Source organism: Oncorhynchus tshawytscha, unplaced genomic scaffold (assembly GCF_018296145.1).
Source record: "Oncorhynchus tshawytscha isolate Ot180627B unplaced genomic scaffold, Otsh_v2.0 Un_scaffold_2590_pilon_pilon, whole genome shotgun sequence".
In the NCBI taxonomy this organism is placed as follows: Eukaryota; Metazoa; Chordata; class Actinopteri; order Salmoniformes; family Salmonidae; genus Oncorhynchus; species Oncorhynchus tshawytscha.
The window spans coordinates 386,354-407,019 of record NW_024609800.1 but is presented as its reverse complement, the minus strand read 5'-3'; the positions used below and the strand labels follow the sequence as shown (position 1 = coordinate 407,019).

Genomic DNA, 20,666 nt, shown 5'->3' with positions numbered 1-20,666 from the left:
CACGGAGGCATTTGTGTTTGGGCTTGCGTGCATGTGTGTGCACTAGCATGTGTGTGTGTGTGTTTCCGCGTGCGCATACTTGTGTGTGTGGCGTTAACACCAGCAGCAATTTCACTTCTCCCCCAGTCAACGGTAGATTTACATTCCGCCTAATGAGAGACATCATCACCACAGTTTAATGGACCCTACACTACGATGGGAGGTTTCACACACACACACATACAGCACTGAGCAGAGCGCTCTGTTTTAAGTTGGAGGGGAGCGAGAAAGAGAGATAGATAGAGAGCGAGAGATAGATAGATCGACAGTGGGAGAGAGAGAGAGAGAGAGAGAGAGAGAGAGGTGGAGAGAGAGAGAGGTGGAGAGAGGGAGGGAGGTAGAGAGAGATAGGGAGGGAGGTAGAGAGAGAGAGGGAGGGAGGTAGAGAGAGAGGGAGGGGAGAGAGAGAGGTGGAGAGAGAGAGAGGTGGAGAGAGGGAGGGAGGTAGAGAGAGAGAGGGAGGGAGGGGAGAGAGAGAGGGAGGGGAGAGAGAGAGAGAGAGAGAGGGAGAGAGAGAGGGGATAGATAGATAGATAGATAGATAGATAGATAGATAGATAGATAGATAGATAGATAGATAGATAGATAGATAGATAGATAGATAGATAGATAGATAGATAGATAGATAGATAGATAGATAGATAGATAGATAGATAGATAGATAGATAGATAGATAGATAGATAGATAGATAGATAGATAGATAGATAGATAGATAGATAGATAGATAGATAGATAGATAGATAGATAGATAGATAGATGTGGAGAGGGAGGGAGAGCAAGAAAGAGAGCTAGCAAGATAGAGAGAGATAGATAGAGAGAGGGAAAAATAGAAAGAGGTAGAGTGAGAGGGAGAGAGAGAGGTGGAGACAGAGAGAGAAAGAGAGGGAGGGGAGAGAGAGGTGGAGAGGGAGAGAGAGAAAGGTGGAGAGAGAGAGGTGAAGAGGGAGGGAGAGAGGAGAGAGAGAAAGGAGAGAGAGAGAGGGAGGTGGAGAGGGAGGGAGAGACGTGGAGAGAGAGAGAGAGAGAGAGAGAGAGAGGGGAGAGAGAGAGAGAGGTAGAGAGAGGGGAGAGAGGGAGAGAGGTAGAGAGAGGGGAGAGAGGGAGAGAGGTAGAGAGAGGGGAGAGAGGGAGAGAGAGAGACGAATAGAGAAATAGTGGAGTATAAAGAGAGAAACAGAGAGCCTCAGCACTGAGCCACATCTCTGAGGTCTTGGCTGGGATGGGTGCAGGCTGACAGGGCTTGGCTGGGATGGGTGCAGGCTGACAGGGCTTGGCCTGGGGAGTGGATGTTCCAGATTCTCTGGTGGCAGCCAGAATGTGATGCTGATCCCCAGCCAGCCACCTCTGGGAGCACAGCTATGATATGATAGAGGACTGATACTGCTGCTTATTACAGGGGGACGAGGAGAGAGAGGAGAGAGAGGAGAGGGTTATGTAGCTCACATATCCATCTCTCCTCACTCTACTGTGGAGGGATGGAGGAAGGGAGGGAGGTGATTGGGTGTGGTGGGTGGTGTGGTGTGGTATTTAGATTCTGTCAGGGAGCAATGTTGAAGGTACATTGTGTGTGTGTGTGTGTGTGTGTGTGTGTGTGTGTGTGTGTGTGTGTGTGTGTGTGTGTGTGTGTGTGTGTGTGTGTGTGTGTGTGTGTGCATATGAGAACAACCACACCCAATGACTTATGTAATAATACGGAAGAAGAAAAGAACAAGACATTATTTATGAAAATGAAGTTATATCACAGAGGAACTACTTTAAAATGGTGTAAGAACAAGTAAATAAGAGAGACAGAATGAAACAAAAGAGGGGAAAAGATAAACAGAGGAATGTACTTCCACTAGAATGCCTCCATTGAGCCACTATCTCCCTTATCAGGTCTTTAAAACAGAACCCTCAGGGATTTACACGGTAGATAGCAGAGGGAGTTGTGGGAGGCTTGTGTTTAACCATCTACAGGAACAACTGGGTTGTCTTCATTAGGCACCAAATGAAGACAAGAAACAGACTGGAACAAGTCAGTTGTACAACTGAACACATTCAACTGAAATGTGTCTTTAACCCAACCCCTCTGAATCAGAGAGGTGCAGGGGAACTGCCTTAATCGACATCGGTGCACGGGAACAGTGGGTTAACTGCCTTGCTCACGAGCAGAACGACTTTGTCCCCTTTCGGTTACTGGCCCAACTCTCCTACCCGCCAGGCTACCTGCTGCCGAGGGACTATACCTGGATTTGTACAATGCTCTTTTTCATTTTCCATTGTAGAACCTTTTAGAATGTTTTGCTACGATGTGCACTAATGAACATAACCTTTCTCCACAGTCATGGCTGCCGTCACCATTCCAGTTCACTCCAAAATCTAAAGGTTGTCAGACACTTTGAGAACACAAAAGTAGTCTAATGTCAAGATGAGTCTTCATCCTTCATCATCAATCCCAAATTAAAAAATAAATCAACTGTGCCACTGCTGATCTTTTCCATTCCCTTTAATGTTGTCCCAATGATAGGTAGATCTGCTGTATCAGGGCTCTCTCTCTACCCCACCCCTTCTCTCTCTCTCTCCCTCTCCTCCACTCCCTTATCCCTCTCTCTCTCTCTCTCTCTCCCTCTCCTCCACTCCCTTATCCCCCTCTCTCTCTCTCTCCCTCTCCTCCACTCCCTTATCCCTCTCTCTCTCCCTCCCTCTCTCTCCTCCACTCCCTTATCTCTCTCTCTCTACCCTATCCCTTCTCTCTCCCTCTCTCTCTCCTCCACTCCCTTATCGCTCTCTCTCCCTCTCCTTCACCCCTTATCCCTCTCTCTCTCCTCCACTCCCTTATCCCTCTCTCTCTCTCCCTCTCCTCCACCCCCTTATCCCTCTCTCTCCCTCTCCTCCACTCCCTTATCCCTCTCCTCCACTCCCTTATCCCTCTCTCTCTCCCTCTCCTCCACCCCCTTATCCCTCTCTCCCTCCCCCTCCTCCACTCCCTTATCCCTCTCTCCCTCTCCTCCACTCCCTTATCCCTCTCCTCCACTCCCTTATCCCTCTCTTTCCTCCACTCCCTTATCCCTCTCTCTCTATCCTCCACTCCCTTATCCCTCTCTCCCTCTCCTCCACCCCTTTATCCCTCTCCTCCACTCCCTTATCCCTCTCTCTCCCTCTCTCTCCTCCACCCCCTTATCCCTCTCCTCCACTCCCTTATCCCTCTCTCTCCTCCACTCCCTTATCCCTCTCCTCCACTCCCTTATCCCTCTCTCTCCCTCTCCTCCACTCCCTTATCCCTCTCTCTCCCTCTCCTCCACCCCCTTATCCCTCTCTCTCTCCCTCTCCTCCACCCCCTTATCCCTCTCTCTCTCCCTCTCCTCCACTCCCTTATCCCTCTCTCTCCCTCTCCTCCACTCCCTTATCCCTCTCCTCCACTCCCTTATCCCTCTCTCTCTCTCCTCCACTCCCTTATCCCTCTCCTCCACTCCCTTATCCCTCTCTCCCTCTCCTCCACTCCCTTATCCCTCTCTCTCTCTCCTCCACTCCCTTATCCCTCTCCTCCACTCCCTTATCCCTCTCTCTCCCTCTCCTCCACTCCCTTCTCCCTCTCTCTCCCTCTCCTCCACTCCCTTATCCCTCTCCTCCATTCCCTTATCCCTCTCTCTCCACTCATCCATCCATCTCTGTCTGGGTCTGACTGGGCTCTCTGATACGCTCGGTGGAGCTCGCCCACCCGGACCAGTAGGTAGACCTGCTGTATCAGGGCACCATCGCCCCAACCCTCTCCACCACCCCTTCTCTTTCTCTCTCCCTCTCATTCACACCTTATCCCTCTCTCCTCTCTCTCGCTCAGCGGAGCTCACCCACCTGGACCCAGTCCTCTCTGGTTACCTTACGTCTCCTCTCACTCCCTCTCCCTTCACCGTAAACCGATAAGGTTGTTTCCTGTTTGATTTTCCATCTGTTTTTTATCTTTTTTATCTCTCCACTTAACTCTATCTCTTTGTCGCTTCGGGTTCCTAAAACAAAAAGGTGTTCTGACTGTTGTCATTGTGTGGCGTTCAGAGCGTGTCTGGGCCCAACACTAGCGTGACCAGACCGCAAGTCAATGAAGTCAGAAAAGACCCCAGGCCAGTGCTCATCATCATTTAACACAAACAGCAGTACAGTTGACCAATGTGAGAAGTAGAAGTAGGAAGGTATGTGTGGGGTAGAGGTAGGAAGGTATGTGTGGGGTAGAGGTAGGAAGGTATGTGTGAGGTAGAGGTAGGAAGGTATGTGTGGGGTAGAGGTAGGAAGGTATGTGTGAGGTAGAGGTAGGAAGGTATGTGTGGGGTAGAGGTAGGAAGGTATGTGTGAGGTAGAGGTAGGAAGGTATGTGAGAAGTAGAAGTAGGAAGGTATGTGTGAGGTAGAGGTAGGAAGGTATGTGTGGGGTAGAGGTAGGAAGGTATGTGTGGGGTAGAGGTAGGAAGGTATGTGTGAGGTAGAGGTAGGAAGGTATGTGTGGGGTAGAGGTAGGAAGGTATGTGTGGGGTAGAGGTAGGAAGGTATGTGTGGGGTAGAGGTAGGAAGGTATGTGTGAGGTAGAGGTAGGAAGGTATGTGTGGGGTAGAGGTAGGAAGGTATGTGTGAGGTAGAGGTAGGAAGGTATGTGTGGGGTAGAGGTAGGAAGGTATGTGTGAGGTAGAGGTAGGAAGGTATGTGAGAAGTAGAAGTAGGAAGGTATGTGTGAGGTAGAGGTAGGAAGGTATGTGTGGGGTAGAGGTAGGAAGGTATGTGTGGGGTAGAGGTAGGAAGGTATGTGAGAAGTAGGAGTAGGAAGGTATGTGTGGGGTAGAGGTAGGAAGGTATGTGTGGGGTAGAGGTAGGAAGGTATGTGTGGGGTAGAGGTAGGAAGGTATGTGTGAGGTAGAGGTAGGAAGGTATGTGTGAGGTAGAGGTAGGAAGGTATGTGTGGGGTAGAGGTAGGAAGGTATGTGTGAGGTAGAAGTCGGTAGATCTGTGTGAGGTAGAGGTAGGAAGGTATGTGTGGGGTAGAGGTAGGAAGGTGTGTGTGAGGTAGAGGTAGGAAGGTGTGTGTGAGGTAGAGGTAGGAAGGTGTGTGTGAGGTAGAGATAGGAAGGTATGTGTGGGGTAGAGGTAGGAAGGTATGATGATTTTTCCTTCTCAAAAAAGAGAGATGATTTTCTTGTCTCTCTCTCGTCTTTCCAATGAGAACTGGAGGTCTTTCCAATGAGGACTGGAGGTCTTTCCAAAGAGGACTGGAGGTCTTTCCAATGAGGACTGGAGGTCTTTCCAATGAGAACTGGAGGTCTTTCCAATGAGGACTGGAGGTCTTTCCAATGAGGACTGGAGGTCTTTCCAATGAGGACTGGAGGTCTTTCCAATGAGGACTGGAGGTACTCGTAGAGAGGTTTGGTTAACACTGCTTTATTAACCCTTATTTGACCAGGTAAGGTGACTGAGAATGACCTGGGGAGTTGTAGGGGAGTGGAGAGGGGAGGAATGAATAAGCCAATGGGAAACTTACATCCACTTCTCCTTGGTCAATCACATAGAAGTTGTCTCCTTCATCACCTGTAGAGGAAAGAGTAAGAGAAGTGTGAGAGAACATATAATGGTTGAGCTTACACACATGCATGCACACACACAGGCAGACGGGCAGACAGACATAAACACACTTTGTCCACCACCACAAACACTTCCAGGGAAATCCAATAAGAACGCAAGCCAGAAGTTCTCTCTCTCTCTCTCTCTCTCTCTCTCTCTCAGAAAGGGGCTATACCCATCTGTCTCTATTCTTTCCAAGAGGGTACACGTGTGTGCATGGTGGGGGAAAGACAGTAAGTGTGTGTGCAACCAATACAATTTAATTTGTGTGTGACTGTGCGTGTGTGTGTGTCAGAGTGTCTGTCGCTGTGCGAGTCTACGCATGTATGTGTGTGTGTGGGTGGGTGTGCGCGCGCGTGTGTGTAACTATGTGGGTGTATGTGTGTGTGTAACTGTGTGTGTGTGTAACTGTGTGTGTGTGTAACTATGTGTGTGTGTGTAACTATGTGTGTGTGTGTGTGTGTGTGTGTGTGTGTGTGTGTGTGTGTGTGTGTGTGTGTAACTATGTGTGTGTGTGTGTGTATGTGTGTGTGTATGGGTGTGTGTGTAACTATGTGTGTGTGTGTAACTATGTGTGTGTGTGTTTGTGTGTGTGTGTGTGTGTGTGTAACTATGTGTGTGTGTCTGTGTATGTGTGTGTGTATGTGTAACTATGTGGGTGTGTGTGTGTGTGTAACTATGTGTGTGTGTGTGTATTTGTGTGTGTGTGTGTATTTGTGTGTGTGTATGTGTAACTATGTGTGTGTGTGTGTAACTATGTGTGTGTGTGTGTGTGTGTGTGTGTGTGTGTGTGTGTGTGTGTGTGTGTGTGTGTGTGTGTGTGTGTGATTGAGGAGTTGAAAGGCTGGAGGATCCCCGTGCTGAGGGTTCACAGGAGTTCATACAGCTAATTAATATTGTGTGTAGAGGCTAGAGTCGTTCATCACACACATTTATCACTGGAGAGGGGAGAGAGGTTCGGGACTGTGTCCTCTCTGTCCCCTCCATCCAACCTGCTTCAACCCTGCTTCAACCTTCTTCAGCTCCCTCTCTCCCTCTTTCATCTCTCTCTGTCTTTCTTTCATTCCCTCATTCTCTCACTCCATCTCTCTATTCTCTCCACTCTTCCTGTCTTTTATCACCTGGGCTGTGAACTCTTTGTTTTCCCTTCTAGCAGAACCCTGAGCCCCAAGACCGCAGGCAAATATTTGACAGAGACACACACAAAATTGAGCGCATACACACACACACACGCATTCATGCCCGTGTCCACACACACACACACACACACACACACACACACACACACAGGTCGATGCACTCCAGCACACACAGTAAGAAAGACCTTGTTTCAACATAGGGGAAGTGTAACAAGCATTGCTGCCAACGTTCTTTGACTGTCTTCAAAAGGACTACATCCCCGGGCTCACGTTTGCTTTGTGTCACCTGGCTAGAATGCTGTATGTACACCGACGACTGAGGAACACCAGTCTTTACAGCAAACAAACTGTTCCTGTGAGGTTTTATTGACTCTTTTGATATACTGTGTAGGCCTGTACTTGTACCCATGTAGGATCTTAATTTGAGCCAGTTTGCTACAGCAGGAAAATTATCCTGCTGCAATAGGAAACGTGAATTAATACATGGTTTATAATTAATGGATCTTTTTGTTGGGGTTGACACATTTTTCATAAGGGAAAATCAAATCGGAAATTTCAAAGTGGAAATTACAAACTTCAGAAGCCATTTTAGACCTCAAATACCACTACAAGTTCTACATTTCCTGCATTGCATTATCCTGCAACACTGTGATCAAATTAAGATTCTTCATCTGTACTTTTTACTTAAATACTGTAGTAAAATTTGAGTTTTAAGATCTGCCTGAGCCTCTTCTCTGACATGGTGTGTTCTTGCTGTTGTGTGAGAGCTGGGGTCATTTGAGGGCATTTTCAACCTCAAATCACAGCAAATAGAAAGTAGTTTGAAACTAGCCTAGACGTGAACATTAGAAGGTGTCTTCCTTATGCACCTGCCCAGACACAGATTCCTTGGTAACACCGACGGGGTTGATCCTACATTTGAAATGCAGCAGATTAAGATGAGCTAGGCCACGGTTAGGCTAGGCCACGGTTAGGCTAGGCCACGGTTAGGCTAGGCCACGGTTAGGCTAGGCCACGGTTAGGCTAGGCCACGGTTAGGCTAGGCCACGGTTAGGCTAGGCCACGGTTAGGCTAGGCCACGGTTAGGCTAGGCTACGGTTAGGCTAGGCCACGGTTAGGCTAGGTCACGGTTAGGCTAGGCGGTTAGGCTAGGCCACGGTTAGGCTAGGCCACGGTTAGGCTAGGCCACGGTTAGGCTAGGCCACGGTTAGGCTAGGCCACGGTTAGGCTAGGTCACGGTTAGGCTAGGCCACGGTTAGGCTAGGCCACGGTTGGGCTAGGCCACGGTTAGGCTAGGCCACGGTTAGGCTAGGTCACGATTAGGCTACGGTTAGGCTAGGCCACGGTTAGGGTAGGCCACGGTTAGGCTAGGCCACGGTTAGGCTAGGTCACGGTTAGGCTACGGTTAGGCTAGGCCACGGTTAGGGTAGGCCACGGTTAGGCTAGGCCACGGTTAGGCTAGGTCACGGTTAGGCTACGGTTAGGCTAGGCCACGGTTAGGCTAGGCCACGGTTAGGCTAGGCCACTGTTAGGCTAGGCCACGGTTAGGCTAGGCCATGGTTAGGCTAGGCCACGGTTAGGCTAGGCCACGGTTAGGCTAGGTCACGGTTAGGCTAGGCCACGGTTAGGGCTAGGCCACGGTTAGGCTAGGCCACGGTTGGGCTAGGCCACGGTTAGGCTAGGCCACGGTTAGGCTAGGTCACGGTTAGGCTACGGTTAGGCTAGGCCACGGTTAGGCTAGGCCACGGTTAGGGTAGGCCACGGTTAGGCTAGGCCACGGTTAGGGTAGGCCACGGTTAGGCTAGGCCACGGTTAGGCTAGGCCACGGTTAGACTAGGTCACGGTTAGGCTAGGCCACGGTTAGGCTAGGCCACGGTTGGGCTAGGCCGCGGTTAGGCTAGGCCACGGTTAGGCTAGGTCACGGTTAGGCTACGGTTAGGCTACGGTTAGGCTACGGTTAGGCTAGGTCACGGTTAGGCTAGGCCACGGTTAGGCTAGGCCACGGTTAGGCTAGGTCACGGTTAGGCTAGGCCACGGTTAGGCTAGGCCACGGTTAGGCTAGGCCACGGTTAGGCTAGGCCACTGTTAGGCTAGGCCACGGTTAGGCTAGGCCATGGTTAGGCTAGGCCACGGTTAGGCTAGGCCACGGTTAGGCTAGGTCACGGTTAGGCTAGGCCACGGTTAGGCTAGGTCACGGTTAGGCTAGGCCACGGTTAGGCTAGGCCACGGTTGGGCTAGGCCACGGTTAGGCTAGGCCACGGTTAGGCTAGGTCACGGTTAGGCTACGGTTAGGCTAGGCCACGGTTAGGCTAGGCCACGGTTAGGGTAGGCCACGGTTAGGCTAGGCCACGGTTAGGGTAGGCCACGGTTAGGCTAGGCCACGGTTAGGCTAGGCCACGGTTAGACTAGGTCACGGTTAGGCTAGGCCACGGTTAGGCTAGGCCACGGTTGGGCTAGGCCGCGGTTAGGCTAGGCCACGGTTAGGCTAGGTCACGGTTAGGCTACGGTTAGGCTACGGTTAGGCTACGGTTAGGCTAGGTCACGGTTAGGCTAGGCCACGGTTAGGCTAGGTCACGGTTAGGCTAGGCCAAGGTTAGGCTAGGTCACGGTTAGGCTAGGTCACGGTTAGGCTAGGCCACGGTTAGGCTAGGCCACGGTTAGGGTAGGCCACGGTTAGGCTAGGCCACGGTTAGGCTAGGTCACGGTTAGGCTAGGCCACGGTTAGGCTAGGCCACGGTTAGGCTAGGTCACGGTTAGGCTAGGCCAAGGTTAGGCTAGGTCACGGTTAGGCTAGGTCACGGTTAGGCTAGGCCACGGTTAGGCTAGGCCACGGTTAGGGTAGGCCACGGTTAGGCTAGGCCACGGTTAGGCTAGGTCACGGTTAGGCTAGGCCACGTTTAGGCTAGGTCACGGTTAGGCTAGGCCACGGTTAGGCTAGGTCACGGTTAGGCTACGGTTAGGCTAGGCCACGGTTAGGCTAGGCCACGGTTAGGGTAGGCCACGGTTAGGCTAGGCCACGGTTAGGCTAGGCCACGGTTAGGCTAGGCCACGGTTAGGCTAGGTCACGGTTAGGCTAGGCCACGTTTAGGCTAGGTCACGGTTAGGCTAGGCCACGGTTAGGCTAGGTCACGGTTAGGCTACGGTTAGGCTAGGCCACGGTTAGGCTAGGCCACGGTTAGGCTAGGCCACGGTTAGGCTAGGCCACCGTGTTACATCAGGATAACAGTTTAGTCATACCTGGATAATCCATTATATACACTGACTGTAAAAAACATTAAGAACACCTTCCTAATATTGAGATGCACCTCATTTTGCTCTCAGAACAGCCTTAATTCATCAGGACATGGACTCTTCAAGTTGTTGAAAGCGTTCCACAGGAATGCTGGCCCATGTTGACTCCAATGCTTCCCACAGTTGTGTCAAGTTGGCTGGATGTCCTTTGGGTGGTGGACCATTCTTGATACACACAGGTAACTGTGGAAAAACCCAGCAACACTGCAGTTTGTGACACTGGTGCGTCTGATACCTACTATCATACCCTGTTCAAAGGCACTTCAATCTTTTGTCTTGCCCATTCGCCCTTTGAATGGCACACACACACAATCCATGTCTCAGTTGTCTCAAGGCTTAACAATCCTTCTTTAACCCATCTACTCCCCTTCATCTACACTGAAGTGGATTTAACAAGTGACATCAATAAAGGATCATATCTTTCACCTGGATTCACCTGATCAGTCTGTCAGTGAAAGAGCAGGTGTTCTTAATGTCCTGTACACTCAGTTTTTATACTGTTAAACCATAGATATCTTTGGTGTAAACAGCCAGGAGCTGCAGCAGAGTACAGACAGTGAACAGTGACATCAGTAGTCTGAAGTGTATACTGTAGTAATGTACTGTAGTAATGTACTGTAGTAATGTACTGTAGCTAACACAGCAGCTGGGATGCTCTCTCTCTCTTCCTCTGTCTCCCTTCCCCACTGCCTCTCTCTCTCTCCCTTCCCCACTGCCTCTCTCTGTCTCCCTTCCCCACTGCCTCTCTCTGTCTCCCTTCCCCACTGCCTCTCTCTCTCTCCCTTCCCCACTGCCTCGCGCTCCCTCTCTCTCCCTTCCCCACTGCCTCGCGCTCCCTCTCTCTCCCCCTTCCCCACTGCCTCGCGCTCTCTCCCTTCCCCACTGCCTCTCTCTCTCCCTTCCCCACTGCCTCTCTCTCTCTCCCTTCCCCACTGCTTCTCTCTGTCTCCCTTCCCCACTGCCTCTCTCTGTCTCCCTTCCCCACTGCCTCTCTCTGTCTCCCTTCCCCACTGCCTCTCTCTCTCTCCCTTCCCCACTGCCTCTCTCTCCCTTCCCCACTGCCCTTCCCCACTGCCTCTCTCTCTCTCCCTTCCCCACTGCCTCTCTCTCCCTTCCCCACTGCCTCTCTCTCTCCCTTCCCCACTGCCTCGCGCTCTCTCCCTTCCCCACTGCCTCTCTCTCTCTCCCCTTCCCCACTGCCTCTCTCTGTCTCCCTTCCCCACTGCCTCTCTCTGTCTCCCTTCCCCACTGCCTCTCTCTGTCTCCCTTCCCCACTGCCTCTCTCTCTCTCCCTTCCCCACTGCCTCTCTCTCTCTCCCTTCCCCACTGCCTCTCTCTCTCTCCCTTCCCCACTGCCTCTCTCTCTCTCCCTTCCCCACTGCCTCTCTCTCTCTCTCCCTTCCCCACTGCCTCTCTCTCTCTCCCTTCCCCACTGCCTCTCTCTCTGTCTCCCTTCCCCACTGCCTCTCTCTCTCTCTCCCTTCCCCACTGCCTCTCTCTCTCCCTTCCCCACTGCTCGCGCTCTCTCCCTTCCCCACTGCCTCTCTCTCTCTCCCTTCCCCACTGCCTCTCTCTCTGTCTCCCTTCCCCACTGCCTCTCTCTCTCTCCCTTCCCCACTGCCTCTCTCTCTCCCTTCCCCACTGCCTCGCGCTCTCTCCCTTCCCCACTGCCTCTCTCTCTCTCCCTTCCCCACTGCCTCCCTCTCTCTCCCTTCCCCACTGCCTCTCTCTCTCTCTCCCTTCCCCACTGCCTCTCTCTCTCTCTTCACCCACCTCCTAGTTATCACCAAATTAGGACAGATACTGTAGAGTCCACCACAGGAGCACTGTCTGGGGGAAGCAGGGGGGGAGAGAGAGAGAGGGTGTGTACACGCCTATATGTGTGCCTATTGCCTGAATCTACTATATACTGTGTGTTTGTGTCTGTCTCTGTGTGTGCCAATGTGTGGCTTAATCTGTTTGTGTCTGTATGTATGTGTGTGAGGTTACAGTAAGTGTGGTTATGTGTGTTTGTGTCTGTATGTATGTGTGTCTGTGTGTGAGGTTACAGTAAGTGTGGTTACGTGTGTTTGTGTCTGTCTGTGTGTGTGTGTGAGGTTACAGTAAGTGTGGTTATGTGTGTTTGTGTCTGTCTGTCTGTATGTGTGTGAGGTTACAGTAAGTGTGGTTACGTGTGTAGTAGTTTATGTGTCGGGGGGCTGGGGTCAGTTTGTTATATCTGGAGTACTTCTCCTGTCCTATTCGGTGTCCTGTGTGAATCTAAGTGTGCGTTCTCTAATTCTCTCCTTCTCTCTTTCTTTCTCTCTCTCGGAGGACCTGAGCCCTAGGACCATGCCCCAGGACTACCTGACATGATGACTCCTTGCTGTCCCCAGTCCACCTGGCCGTGCTGCTGCTCCAGTTTCAACTGTTCTGCCTTATTTATTCGACCATGCTGGTCATTTATGAACATTTGAACATCTTGGCCATGTTCTGTTATAATCTACACCCGGCACAGCCAGAAGAGGACTGGCCACCCCACATAGCCTGGTTCCTCTCTAGGTTTCTTCCTAGGTTTTGGCCTTTCTAGGGAGTTTTTCCTAGCCACCGTGCTTCTACACCTACATTGCTTGCTGTTTGGGGTTTTAGGCTGGGTTTCTGTACAGCACTTTGAGATATCAGCTGATGTACGAAGGGCTATATAAATAAATTTGATTTGATTTGATTTGTGTGTGTGTCTGTCTGTGTGTGTGTGTGAGGTTACAGTAAGTGTGGTTATGTGTGTTTGTGTCTGGATGTGTGTGTGAGGCTACAGTAAGTGTGGTTATGTGTGTTTGTGTCTGTCTGGATGTGTGTGTGAGGTTACAGTAAGTGTGGTTATGTGTGTTTGTGTCTGTCTGTGTGTGTGTGTGTGAGGTTACAGTAAGTGTGGTTATGTGTGTTTGTGTCCATCTGTGTGTGTGTGTGAGGTTACAGTAAGTGTGGTTATGTGTGTTTGTGTCTGTATGTGTGTGTGTGAGGTGAGGTTACAGTAAAGTGTGGTTATGTGTGTTTGTCTGTATGTGTGTGTGTGTGTGAGGTTACAGTAAGTGTGGCTATGTGTGTTTGTGTCTGTCTGTGTGTGTGTGTGAGGTTACAGTAAGTGTGGTTATGTGTGTTTGTGTCTGTCTGTGTGTGTGTGTGAGGTTACAGTAAGTGTGTGGTTACGTGTGTGTGTTTGTCTGTGCGTCTGTGTTCGATAGGGAACCCAGATGGTCTCTGTTTAACGTGAAAGGCTATGGGATGTCTAGACTGAGACCTTGGACTGCTGCGCTTAGACTGGGTCGTTACTAGCTGGCACAGCCACAAGGCCCTGCCTTTTTCTAAAAAGCATCTTCTTAAAATCTGATTTTAAACCTACCCTAACCATAATCACACTGCTAACCTTATGCCTAACACTAACCTTAAATTAAGGCAAGAATTGTTTTCATTTTGTTTTCATGAATTTTACAGATAAGGCCAATTTAGACTTTGTGGCTGTGGTAACTAGTGACAACGGTCAGACTTGGAAGAAGTCACACTGACATCTGGTAGAAAGAGAGGGAGTACAGTCAGTACTACAGTCTCTGTGTGTGTGTGTGTGTGTGTGTGTGTGTGTGTGTGTGTGTGTGTGTGTGTGTGTGTGTGTGTGTGTGTGTGTGTGTGTGTGTGTGTGTGGTAATTTCAGTAGTTTCAGTGTGTACAGTAGGTCTACTATGTGTTCTGTACATGTGTGTATTACAGAGTTAACACATTATACATTATGTTCACAAACCTTGCTGAATAACTGTCTCTCCCGCAATGTGCATGACAGGGAACATGGCATCAAATATGTCACTATGAGAGAGAGAGAGAGAGAGAGAGAGAGAGAGAGAAAACAGTGGTTAGTATTGCCATTTGTCCGTCACACACACCCCTCAACATAGAAGTGTTTTCCACCAGTGATGTGTGACATTGGAGAAAGAGCAGCCTTCAACACAACCGTTTGTGCTCTCATCTCAGTCCTTTATGAAGGGGATCAGGCTGCAAACAAACACGGTAGACACACACACACACACACACAGCCCAGAGAACTCTGCATGACCCGGACACACACACAGCACCTCAGCCCCAGCCAAACCACTTCCAATACACACCTGGACAAGCAAACCACTAACCCTTCATCGCCAACACCATCATCATCATCACACCAGCTCCCACAATCCATCTGGAGCTCTGTCATCAACTCTGCAGCGTCCAACACACATCCTGAGTCCACCACATACAGTAAGAGCAGGAATGCAGTCACTCAGACATGCAAATGATTCTTTTTGAAATAGTGTAGCTGCCTACCACCCAGACACAACTGTAATGTTGACAGGTGGAGGGGGGCAGAGAGAGGATCATACTGTACAACTCAACTGGCTGTTGAGGACCACCAACCCTCCTCCACCTCCTCACCCCCCAGTGGTCTGTCCTGTTGAGGACCACCAACCCTCCTCCACCTCCTCACCCCTCAGTGGTCTGTCCTGTTGAGGACCACCAACCCTCCTCCACCTCCTCACCCCCAGTGGTCTGTCCTGTTGAGGACCACCAACCCTCCTCCACCTCCTCACCCCCAGTGGTCTGTCCTGTTGAGGACCACCAACCCTCCTCCACCTCCTCACCCCCAGTGGTCTGTCCTGTTGAGGACCACCAACCCTCCTCCACCTCCTCACCCCCAGTGGTCTGTCCTGTTGAGGACCACCAACCCTCCTCCACCTCCTCACCCCCCCCTGTTGAGGACCACCAACCCTCCTCCACCTCCTCACCCCCAGTGGTCTGTCCTGTTGAGGACCACCAACCCTCCTCCACCTCCTCACCCCCAGTGGTCTGTCCTGTTGAGGACCACCAACCCTCCTCCACCTCCTCACCTCCACCTCCTCACCCCCAGTGGTCTGTCCTGTTGAGGACCACCAACCCTCCTCCACCTCCTCACCCCCAGTGGTCTGTCCTGTTGAGGACCACCAACCCTCCTCCACCTCCTCACCCCCAGTGGTCTGTCCTGTTGAGGACCACCAACCCTCCTCCACCTCCTCACCCCCAGTGGTCTGTCCTGTTGAGGACCACCAACCCTCCTCCACCTCCTCACCCCCCCAGTGGTCTGTCCTGTTGAGGACCACCAACCCTCCTCCACCTCCTCACCCCCAGTGGTCTGTCCTGTTGAGGACCACCAACCCTCCTCCACCTCCTCACCCCCAGTGGTCTGTCCTGTTGAGGACCACCAACCCTCCTCCACCTCCTCACCCTCCACCTCCCACCCCCAGTGGTCTGTCCTGTTGAGGACCACCAACCCTCCTCCACCTCCTCACCCCCAGTGGTCTGTCCTGTTGAGGACCACCAACCCTCCTCCACCTCCTCACCCCCAGTGGTCTGTCCTGTTGAGGACCACCAACCCTCCTCCACCCCCACCCCCCCCAGTGGTCTGTCCTGTTGAGGACCACCAACCCTCCTCCACCTCCTCACCCCCAGTGGTCTGTCCTGTTGAGGACCACCAACCCTCCTCCACCTCCTCACCCCCAGTGGTCTGTCCTGTTGAGGACCACCAACCCTCCTCCACCTCCTCACCCCCAGTGGTCTGTCCTGTTGAGGACCACCAACCCTCCTCCACCTCCTCACCCCCAGTGGTCTGTCCTGTTGAGGACCACCAACCCTCCTCCACCTCCTCACCCCCAGTGGTCTGTCCTGTTGAGGACCACCAACCCTCCTCCACCTCCTCACCCCCAGTGGTCTGTCCTGTTGAGGACCACCAACCCTCCTCCACCTCCTCACCCCCAGTGGTCTGTCCTGTTGAGGACCACCAACCCTCCTCCACCTCCTCACCCCCAGTGGTCTGTCCTGTTGAGGACCACCAACCCTCCTCCACCTCCTCACCCCCAGTGGTCTGTCCTGTTGAGGACCACCAACCCTCCTCCACCTCCTCACCCCCAGTGGTCTGTCCTGTTGAGGACCACCAACCCTCCTCCACCTCCTCACCCCCAGTGGTCTGTCCTGTTGAGGACCACCAACCCTCCTCCACCTCCTCACCCCCAGTGGTCTGTCCTGTTGAGGACGACCAACCCTCCTCCACCTCCTCCCCTCCACCTCCTCACCCCCAGTGGTCTGTCCTGTTGAGGACCACCAACCCTCCTCCACCTCCTCACCCCCAGTGGTCTGTCCTGTTGAGGACCACCAACCCTCCTCCACCTCCTCCCCTCCACCTCCCAGTGGTCTGTCCTGTTGAGGACCACCAGCCCTCCTCCACCTCCACCTCCCTGTGGTCTGTCCTGTTTAGGGCCCCCAGTCCTCCTCCACCTCCTCACCCCCCACCTCCCAGTGGTCTGTCCTGTTTAGGACCACCAGCCCTCCTCCACCTCCACCTCCCAGTGGTCTGTCCTGTTTAGGACCATCAGCCCTCCTCCCTCCCAGTGGTCTGTCCTGTTTTGGACCACCAGCCCTCCTCCACCTCCACCTCCCTGTGGTCTGTCCTATTTAGGGCCCCCAGTCCTCCTCCACCTCCTCACCCCCACCTCCCAGTGGTCTGTCCTGTTTAGGACCACCAGCCCTCCTCCACCTCCTCCCAGTGGTCTGTTCTGTTTAGGACCACCATCCCACCTCCACCTCCTCCCCCTCCACCTCCCAGTGGTCTGTCCTGTTTAGGGCCCCCAGTCCTCCTCCACCTCCTCACCCTCCACCTTCCAGTGGTCTGTCCTGTTTAGGACCACCAGCCCACCTCCACCTCCACCCCCTCCACCTCCCAGTGATCTGTCCTGTTTGGACCACCAGTCCTCCTCCACCTCCTGCCCCTCCACCTCCCAGTGGTCTGTCCTGCTTAGGGCCCCCAGTCCTCCTCCACCTCCTCACCCTCCACCTCCCACCAGTGGTCTGTCCTGTTTAGGACCACCAGCCCCCCTCCACCTCCACCTCCCACCAGTGGTCTGTCCTGTTTAGGGCCCCCAGTCCTCCTCCACCCCCACCTTCACCTCCCCACAGTGGTCTGTCCTGGCCTGTGTCACTACCAAGTCACTACCCCTCTGTTGAGAGCCCTGTTGTGGGATAGGCCTAATAGGTCTGCGTGGGTGTTGTGGCTTGTTCTGCTTGTTGTGCACCATGCCATCAAAGGAGCAGCTGAAACTACTGACTGTCTAAAAGAGTGGCTGAACAAAACTAAAAAACCTGTTTGTTGCAGCTGGTACATTTTAACAGTGTATGTGTGTGTGTGTGTGTCTGTGTTCAGAGCCACATGAGGAAACTGAAGCGTGACTCTGCAGCACCAGCCTGGTATCATAGACTAGACGTAACATAGTAAACGTAAAAGTAGTATGATATGTTACGTTTGGTATGGTTATATAAGACAGAAGGTTACTTAATCCTTTACACTCATGGGAATTGGCCTATATGCATAGGGCTTAATTGAAATGTTTCTTAAAGAAGAGAAATTAAAAGCATATGCTATGCATAATCATGGTAGGAATCAAAAGGGAACCGTTCTGAGATTATGGGAAAATGATTAGCCCTAAGGTCTAAGGCACTGCATCTCTAGAGGCATCACTACAGACCCTGCAGTGCTAGAGGCATCACTACAGACCATGGTTCGATTCCAGGCTGTATCACAACCGGCCATGATTGGGAGTCCCATTAGGAGGCACACAATTGGCTCAGCGTCATCCGGTTTAGGGTTTGGCCGGGGTAGGACGTCATTGTAAAATAGAATTTGTTCTTAACTGACATGCCTCGTTAAATAAAGGTTAAATAAAATAAATAAAATATAAAAGGTGAGGACACAACAGTTGACCTGACTGAATACAAACATTACACTGTTGTGTTGATTTCATGAGGATTTTACATTTACTGTACTTTTCAACACATTTTTTGATAATGAAATCTGAAAATACTCTGGATACTGTCCATTCATTAACATGATACAAATATTCCTGGAAAATGTGGAGTAGGTGCAACATAAGACAAACAAATGACCAGGGTTTGAGTGAGAGGACTAACTGGTGTCTCCAAGTGGACAAGGGTTTGAGTGAGAGGACTAACTGGTGTCTCCAAGTGGACAAGGGTTTGAGTGAGAGGACTAACTGGTGTCTCCAAGTGGACAAGGGTTTGAGTGAGAGGACTAACTGGTGTCTCCAAGTGGACAAGGGTTTGAGTGAGAGGACTAACTGGTGTCTCCAAGTGGACAAGGGTTTGAGTGAGAGGACTAACTGGTGTCTCCAAGTGGACAAGGGTTTGAGTGAGAGGACTAACTGGTGTCTCCAAGTGGACAAGGGTTTGAGTGAGAGGACTAACTGGTGTCTCCAAGTGGACAAGGGTTTGAGTGAGAGGACTAACTGGTGTCTCCAAGTGGACAAGGGTTTGAGTGAGAGGACTAACTGGTGTCTCCAAGTGGACAAGGGTTTGAGTGAGAGGACTAACTGGTGTCTCCAAGTGGACAAGGGTTTGAGTGAGAGGACTAACTGGTGTCTCCAAGTGGACAAGGGTTTGAGTGAGAGGACTAACTGGTGTCTCCAAGTGGACACACACCTCTACAAAGTGTACACAGTTCCTGTTGGAGATAGGAACACAAGCATTTCGCTACACCCCCAATAACAGCTGCTAAATGTGTTTATGCCAATATCAGTTAATTTGATGAAATACAGCAAGAACACGTGTAGTTGTTTTGTTTGGAAAACAACCCTGCATCCCCGCCATCACACAATTACTGTTGTTGTTAATGGAATCGAAAAATGGTCCATTATAAATCGCAATCTAGGTTAGGTGGGCATAATTTGAAAGACGGTTCTAAGTCATAAAATACGATATTACAGTGTTAGGATTTCACAATTCAGGGAAACAGATCATCATTTTGGTGCGCACAGAAAGGAGTCATGAGTGCATTCAGGTGGGTGTGCTGTGGTGAATTTCCAAAACTTCTGTCAGTTAGAACCCATACAGAGCTCTGACATCATGTCAGTCAGAACCCATACAGTGCTGTGAAGCACAGAGCCAGAGCTCTGACATCATGTCAGTCAGAACCCATACAGCGCTGTGAAGCACAGAGCCAGAGCTCTGACATCATGTCAGTCAGAACCCATACAGTGCTGTGAAGCACAGAGCCAGAGCTCTGACATCATGTCAGTCAGAACCCATACAGTGCTGTGAAGCACAGAGCCAGAGCTCTGACATCATGTCAGTCAGAACCCATACAGCGCTGTGAAGCACAGAGCCAGAGCTCTGACATCATGTCAGTCAGAACCCATACAGTTCTGTGAAGCACAGAGCCCGAGCTCTGACATCATGTCAGTCAGAACCCATACAGCGCTGTGAAGCACAGAGCCAGAGCTCTGACATCATGTCAGTCAGAACCCATACAGTGCTGTGAAGCACAGAGCCCGAGCTCTGACATCATGTCAGTCAGAACCCATACAGCGCTGTGAAGCACAGAGCCAGAGCTCTGACATCATGTCAGTCAGAACCCATACAGTGCTGTGAAGCACAGAGCCCGAGCTCTGACATCATGTCAGTCAGAACCCATACAGCGCTGTGAAGCACAGAGCCAGAGCTCTGACATCATGTCAGTCAGAACCCATACAGCGCTGTGAAGCACAGAGCCAGAGCTCTGACATCATGTTTAGCATGTTACTGTACAGCCACTGCATGCCAATGTAGGCCTTTATCAGTGCCCAGATCTGCCAGTTTCAACCCGTATGTATACGGTTATGAGTGTAAAATGCTACGACAAAAAATGAAAGGAGGGTGGTTGGTTGGAGTGGATGGGTAGGTGTATAACACAAACGTCTAACAACACAAAGGTTGTGTGTTCCAATCTCATCACGGAGAATTCTAGGCAGGTAGTCTAGTGGTTAGAGCATTGGGCCAGTAACCGAAACGTTGCTAGATCTGACTGACTTGCCTAGTTAAATAAAAGTTAATTAGCAACTTTGCAACTACTTATAACATTTTAGCTACTTTGCAACTATTTAGCATGTTTGCTAACCTTTCCCCTAACCCTAACCTTAACCCTTTAACATAACTCCTAAGCCTTAACCTTAACCTTTACCCCTAGCCCAGCTAACGTTAGCCCCCAAAAATTGGAATTCATAAAATATCATACCTATTGCAAATTTGTAGCATATTTTATGAATTGCAATTCGTAATATATCATACAAAATGGATGATGGACATCCACAAATAAATGCGTGCTATATAAAACATAACATAAATTGATAGATAGATTTACGTTTACTATATTACGTCCACTCATGAGTCCAGGTTGGCAACACACTCAATGGGTCGTTTAAATGCATTGTGTTGGTTAGTTCTGCAGCACAATAAACAGGTTGTTTAAATGCATGGTGTTGGTTCATTTCGTAGATAAAAGCTAGTGGGATGGGCAGGGACAGGAAAATATCCATCCCTCCCTATCCCTCCCAATCTTTTTATCTTACTCTCGCCCTTTCCCTCACCCTGTATTTGCCTCCCTCCCTCGGGCATAATCAGCTGCATACCATCAGTCTAATATTAAATATATAATACATATATAATAACAATAAAAGAAGCTGGATATCAAAGATACAGAGCCACAGGTGGTGGAGGTAGAGGTGGTGGAGGTGGGGGTAGAGGTGGTGGAGGTGGGGGTAG

At 50.9% G+C, this 20,666-nt stretch overlaps 1 protein-coding gene across 3 annotated transcripts in view; it reads right to left on the bottom strand.

Annotated features, from left to right (window-relative positions):
* Positions 1-20,666, bottom strand: part of prkar1b (protein kinase, cAMP-dependent, regulatory, type I, beta) — a 207,807-nt gene that overhangs the window by 66,598 nt on the left and 120,543 nt on the right. For all 3 annotated transcript variants that reach the window (XM_042318321.1, XM_042318320.1, XM_042318322.1), the window contains 2 exons: positions 13,819-13,880; positions 5,537-5,583 (listed from right to left, as the gene is read on the bottom strand). In XM_042318321.1, the coding sequence (XP_042174255.1) occupies positions 5,537-5,583; positions 13,819-13,880 (109 nt within the window). The remainder of the gene's footprint in view (positions 1-5,536; positions 5,584-13,818; positions 13,881-20,666) is intronic.